The 6,647-nt window shown below is 49.7% G+C and overlaps 1 protein-coding gene across 3 annotated transcripts in view; it reads left to right on the top strand.

Moving 5' to 3' along the window:
• Positions 1–2,347: 2,347 nt before the first annotated feature.
• Positions 2,348–6,647, top strand: part of LOC144164357 (uncharacterized) — a 143,316-nt gene continuing 139,016 nt past the window's right edge. For 2 of the 3 annotated variants that reach the window (XM_077694871.1, XM_077694870.1), the window contains exon 1: positions 2,349–3,985. In XM_077694871.1, coding sequence (XP_077550997.1) covers positions 3,537–3,985 — 449 coding nt within the window. In that variant the 5' untranslated portion in view covers positions 2,349–3,536. Of the gene's footprint in view, positions 3,986–6,647 lie in introns of all 3 variants that reach the window. The other variant, XM_077694872.1, reaches the window with a different exon arrangement.

Below are 6,647 nucleotides of genomic sequence, written 5' to 3'. Positions count from 1 at the left end.
TTTGAAACAGTCTCTTTTCAGCCAGAATGCATACGTTTATTCCCGTCTTGGCCACTCTTTTAAAGTAGGTGTGCCTTTAGTTTCGTCCATTCGTCCGAAAACCAGTGTAGACTGGAACAGCTTTCTGCCGCCATCGTTTCTACGAGTGAACTGGAACGTTTCAAGTTTGCACTCGTCAATCATTTTAATGGACTTCTCCATTGTTTGTTGTGTACTTCTCTTTTTTCTACTCCACTGCTTTTTGTAACACGTGAACGGCCCCGAGAGTAAAACAAACAAAATTACATTAAGTAATGACAGAACTCAGAAGATCACGGTGAATAAATGTCAGTCAATGTAAACTACAACTTTAGCCACGAGAAACAGAAAACTATTGTAAATGGATCAACTGAAGAAAGCCAGTTGGCATAGCAGGATCTTTCCGCTTGTCGTTATTTGCACGGGTTGTTTTGCGTTTTTTTTTTTTTTTGAGAAAGAACACGCCGCAAAATAAATAGCCTTCTTGCCGTAGTTAGTAAGTAGCTTGTACGGCGTAGTTAGTACGCCGTAGTACGTTTGCGCGGAAGAAATGTCGTCACATTACTGTTTGTAAGCATAGTAGTCAATTTTTTTAAGCGTCGAAGTTCATTGTTTGTTGTGTTTTACATGCACATACAGGCGCTATATTTAGTTTATTTCACAACGTTAATGTGCTGCTCAGGCGAAGCCATTAGTTAGCGCCAGTTCGGAATGGGCTGGATGTAGCCATTCTTACTTCTCCGCTTTTGAATTAACTGGGCCACAAAGTAATATTATCCCACTAACCGACGCGGTAATAGATGTATCAGGTTATAAAATAACAACGACCTTAGCGTTGTCTGTCTTCAATAACGGCAAGCACCAAATCTCAATTAGTATTCCCGTGCATGCGTCATTTTTCCCCTCACGCGCGCGATGTGTCCATGTGCCAACGGCGTTTTATTTCACCATCGGCTTTAACACCGACAAGTCTTAACCAGTACCTCACAGGAATGCGAGTAAGTTTAGGTGGCGCAGTTAAGCGAAGCTTTTTCTATGTGTTTTTTTGTGTGAACCAACAGAACTTACAAGGCTACCAAGATTGAGCGAGGCGTTAGAGAACTGACGTCCTTGTGGGTGTGTTATTAAAAAGCCGTCACCATTTATGTCGTGCGGCGAGCAAAACGTGACTTAGACCTCAATCATATTTGCATCATAACCTGGATATGCACCTTGAGTATATGTCAGTAATAGTCACCATCTTCAAGATCAAAATTTGATAAAGACATCATCCTAGTAAGTCTCGAATATGCATTTTTTCGTGAGTCAGTTATCAACAGGCAGCATTTCACAGATCAGTAGACTCCAATAAAATGTCTTACTCAGGGATGACGACCATCCATGCTGAAGTGGAATATAATTTTGTCCTGCCCTTCGCCTAAATTTTGCGTCACCTCTGTGTCGTGTGCTAAGAGCTCAGCTTGTCATTCACGTTTACAGAGTGGAATGTATGTGGATTTGTTTAAACTATGGTATCTAGTTGACTTGAAAAAAGAAAAGGTTTCGAAAAATAATTACAGTGAGATTTCCTGCGATGTAAAAAAACTACCTGCAAGGCATGCCGGCTTGAAGTTAAGGCCGAAGCCCAAAACCAGGGTCGGGGTTTGCGCTAGCGCGGTTGGTGTAAAGCAGGCATAATATCACACAGAACGCCTTCGGAGATACCTATAACAGACACGAAAGGATCCAGAGTTTATTTGTTTATTTCTAAGCAAAACCCTTCGTTAAACAACCGAAAAAAGAGAGCCCTGGAAGTCGCTACCAATAACCGAAAATCCGCAAATAAGTGGAAACAGTGCCCCCGCAGCACCGGCTATCGTAACAACGCGAAGTATTCGGACGCTCCTTTAAAAAACCTTGCCCCAGGGACACGTACGCACCCCAAAAAGAGCAACAAAACCGGTTCGCACACAGGCTGCGCCCTACCTCTTCATCTTTTTTTTTTTCTTTCCCCCTCCGTCTCCCCACACGGCCCGCTGCCGTCGACAACCCGCGTCTTTTTTCAGCCGCACTTATTCAAAAGAAAGAAGGCCGTGAGGCAACGGGCTTGCGGGTACCGCACCTTTCGAGGTATAAGCCGCTTCGGTATTTCATCTCTCCCATCACGAGACAGAACCGCTCCCCCTTACTCTGCTCCCCTTCTCCGCCCTCCGATTGGTCGACCGCTTAGTTGAAGCTCCTCCCTCCTCAATGGGGCTTCGTCGTGGCCACCAATCGGAAGGGGCGATGCGGGCCTCCTCCCCTCCCTTTCCTTTTTTCTCTCTTTTCGGTTTTTGGCCGCGCACTTGGGCATGGTGCCGCGCGTTGTCTCATCGCGCTAGAACGTTCGAGGCGAAGCAAGTAGTCGTTGTCGGACAAGCACGAGGGTTCGCGTCTGCACCAACACCGGATATTACCTGGGAACATCGCCCAACGCCCGTGGAATCGGCGGTGACGATGTGTCGGCGTTGCCGACGCTGTCGCTAGTCCGGCATTGACGGGGGACGACTCTCGTTCGCGCTCGCGTCCTTTCAGTTCTGTGACATTCTTGCGGCGGCGTGTCACGAGTGACGCAGTGGTGCTTTGTTTGCCTAAGGTTCGCTGGATGCAAGGAACTTGGCAGGGACGGTGGCACAACACAACCAGAAGTGCGGTGACCAAGCGACTTCGATTGTCCTGTTGCCGTAGATTGTGTTCCCTGTGAAGTGTTGTACAGTGCGTCGTCGAGGATTTTGAGTGAGGCTTTGGCAGCTGCCCTTATGTTTGTAACCACTGTCACTAGTGAGAGATTTTTATGACTCCTTAACGCATGTAGTGCGCTGAAGTATGTACTAAAGTGTATGTACAGTACTGCGTGCCATGGCCTTCTAAGCTGTGTTGCGCTATCAGGGGTGGGAGGTGCGACCCGACTAAGTCTCAGTCGTTAGACCTTCAACTAAGTGCTTAGAACTGACCTGCATAGCGGTGGCGAAGGTCCTCCTACTGCATTGCGCGCACTATCCGGAGAGTGTCCGAAATTCTTCCTTGAGCTGCTGGCATTGCAATCTCCATCTTTATCGTGCACACCAGCGGTTCGCAGCAGCAACCGTGGTATCAAAGAAAGGAACGGGAGTGCCTGGGTCTGCTTTCGCCCAAGTACAAGGGTAGAAGGTAACCTGTTTTGGGGACTTGTCCCTTTGTCGAGCTTGGCCATTTTCTACATCACGAGGAGGAAGCCTGTGCAAGATAACAAGACTGGGCAGTTGTGGAATCTAACCTAAAAGTAAACAAAAAACGTATTCTAGGCCATCGAACATTTACCGATTGTTTTGCGGGACAACAAGACTATCCAGGAGAGATCCAGTAACGACCCTGGTACCCATTCTGACAATTTAAAGCTCTAGTCGTCGATAGCTGTTGTCGACCAAAATATGGTGAGAAGCCCGCGAAACAGCCGCAACATCTTCGGTGCAGCCACTCACCATTGACTCGTCCCGGCCTGACATTCGGCTTCGACCGTCATGGAAACCTCAGCGATGAGCAGCAGCGGAGCGGGCACGGACTCGTCCGGGGACAGCTGCCGTTACCCCTCTTCGTCGTCCCCCGTTCCCCTGGACCTGAACCAGGAAGCCGAAGAAGCGGGTGCACAGCACGCCGGTCTGCTCCTCGAGCACCACCATCACCAGGGCTCCGCGACCGCGTCTGTGTACGGTGGCAGGCACGGGGGTGGGGACCTGATGGACGACGACGACGAAGATGACGACGACCAGGGGACGTTGACGGTGGCTGGCCTCCACGTGTCGTCGCCGCAGCACCACCACCACCACAGCCTCGCTCACCACCACCTGCTGAGGCGGGGAGGCGGCCACGAGCTCATCAACGGGGCATCGCACCACGCAGACCTCGTGGGGGGACACCACGACGCGGTGTCTCGTACGGCGCTGTCGACCCTGGATGCCGACTCCCTGTGGTGAGTGGCCTCGCCCTTTTAACTATTTATCATGACATCTGAAGTGCACCAGTCACGTGTACCGTACATGAAGGTACAAGGCCATTGCGTACTCCCAAATGTTTACTTACAATCGGAAGAACTGCGAACCATCATAAAAAATCAGTTACGTCTATGGAAAGCAGAGTGAACGGAAAGATAGGCAAGGTCCTCGGAGGCGTTGCCAAATCACCCCCCCCCCCCTACCGGCTGGGTAAAATCAAGACAGAACGACACCAGCGAGGATTACTGTACTGGATGGGAGCAGTCTGTTTTGATTTTTACTCAACCGACCAAACCGCTTCCGCTCACTGACTGTCTTGATTTTTACGCAACCGGCCAAACCGCTTCCGCTCACTGACTAGTCAGTGAGCGGAACCGGTTTGGCCGGTTGTGTAAAAATCAAGAGAGACTGCTCCAATCCAGTACAGCAATCCTCGCTGGTGTCGTCTCGCAACTGCAACTGATCAGCCTGTCTTGATTTTACCTAACCGGCAAACCGCTTCCGCTCACTGACTAGCCACCGTCGTAGGGTAGGGGGTGATTTGGCAACGCCTCCGAGGACCTTGCCGAAAGATGTCAGGCGTCGTATATAAGAGCCGTACGCTGGCATTTCCGTTTAAAGACAAAGCTGGGGGGCTTTGGTTCACGTCCGAAAAGAAGGGGAAGCTTGCGCGGCATGATAATGTGGAGAGGGAGTACGTGGCTGCGGTGGCGAACGCGGGATGATTTCTTACATTCTAAGAATTCGGAAAAACTAAGCAAAGACATTAGAAAGGAGACAACAAACTGATTGAAAACAAAAGATCGAGTGGGCGGGATTTGCTTCAGTGTGATATGGTTTTTAAAGCCAAGCTTTCTATGGCTTACTGATAGCGTTTGATGACGCGCCAAAACGGACTGAAGCAAAGTAAACTTTACACAGCGTGTTTCACAAAACGATGATGATGATAATGGAAGGCACATCAAAGCGAGTCAACAGGGGAAAAAAAAAAGCCGTGGCCGTAATCGGACCCGTACCCCTCTCGTTATGAAGCCGGCGTCTGTCTAATTGCGGCGTTCTGGCAAGGTCGAAGCTGGTTGGATTTTGGACTGCGACTTCGACTTTGGTTGCACGAAAGGAAGTTTTGAGTTTTAGCCATCTTCCTCGTAAGACGGGAGCTTTCGTGGTTTGTTTGTTTTTATTCGGGTGCAATGCAAAGTTCCAGATCGTTGCGGTGAGAACAGCCGTTCAAGCCATGTTAGCTCTGTGCATTACGTGCGAGTGAGTGCGTGAGTGAAAAACATTTATTGTTACGAGCTTCACGCGATTATAATTGGGCGCCCTGTAGTCGTGGTCCCCACGCCGACTGCACTGGCCCTCTCTACCAGGCTAAGGTGGATTGAGAGGTCAGTGCCCGCCCACTGCTCGTACGTTGGGTGGGGATTTGGTGTAAGAAACGGGGTTTTCTGACACTCCTAAACAGTGGAAATTGGTTTACACCCTTTTTGCTAATAACTAACATACTAACACCCTATCCAAGAACAAAGGCACCCTTAGGAGGGTGTAATTTACGATAAAAACCGTTTGAAAGGGTGTAGTCTTGTGCTATTGCTAAGTTTTGAGGCTGTTATAAATGAGGAAACAAGCTTAAATGGTGTTTTCCTTTTTTTGTCGTTGTTGCTATATTGTAAGGATGATAGTGTACCGTGTGGTATAGGGCGCCAGGTTGTCGACAGAAATTACTGGCAGCCGTTATTTGGTGGTAGGCCAAAATTATAGACTCCGTTCATCCCCATTAACGGGGAGGGGGCGGAGGAGGAAAAACAGCGAAACCCAAAATTTCGAGGGAAAAGGGGGGGTGGGGCGGATGGTCAGTGTTGATGCCTCGTCGCCCGTCGACTTCCCAACGTACTTAGCTAGGTGGATAGTGCATGTATACAGGTGCGGCTATTGAGGCGCTGGGAACGGGAGGTGGGGAAGCAGAACACTAGATAAAGCCATGAGATAAGAAAAAATCAGTGCCGCACCACGCTGTGAATGGTGATGACGAGCCATGTTGGGTGCAGTCAAAGAAGTGAACGAAACGAATGGCGTTTGATCGTGATTTCCGATTGAGCATACATCCTAGCCAATTAGCTGAGCGCAGCTTGGGAGGACTGTAGTTTTACTCCATCGGAACAATATGTGGCTGTCCGTTCCTCTCCCGGGTCGTGGGTGTGTATCACACCAGCGCAAACCATTCGACCACAGAGGACGGCAGTCATGAGCGTGTGTAGCGAGGCTTCGCGAGCACGCCACCCTCCTATCTAACTCCTACCCGTGGATTGTTTGTAGTGTTTCACCCGCCGACGCAATGCAGGCGATGAGGCGCGCCGTAGTGGACGGCTCCGGATTATTTGTAACCAGCTGGGAATCTTCAACGTGCGCCGAAATCTCGTACACACGGGCTTTTTTGCTTTTCGCCTCCATCAGAAAAGCGGCCCCCGTGACTGGAATCGAAAATTCCTACCCGTGCACGCATAATAAAGCGACCGGTGATGTGAGCATGCTTGACGGGAAAGACAACATCCAAAACATCGCTCCGCAAGCCCTTGGAGTTGGACGGGAAAAACAGCGGCCGAAACGTAACTCCAGGAGCCTTTGAGGAGGGAAACGCAAAAC

This window comes from Haemaphysalis longicornis, unplaced genomic scaffold (genome assembly GCF_048455015.1).
Source record: "Haemaphysalis longicornis isolate Haplotype H1 unplaced genomic scaffold, Haemaphysalis longicornis Haplotype H1 scaffold_13, whole genome shotgun sequence".
Lineage (NCBI taxonomy): Eukaryota > Metazoa > Arthropoda > Arachnida > Ixodida > Ixodidae > Haemaphysalis > Haemaphysalis longicornis.
The sequence above is the reverse complement of the archived record's forward strand: the minus strand, read 5'-3'. Positions and strand labels throughout refer to the sequence as shown.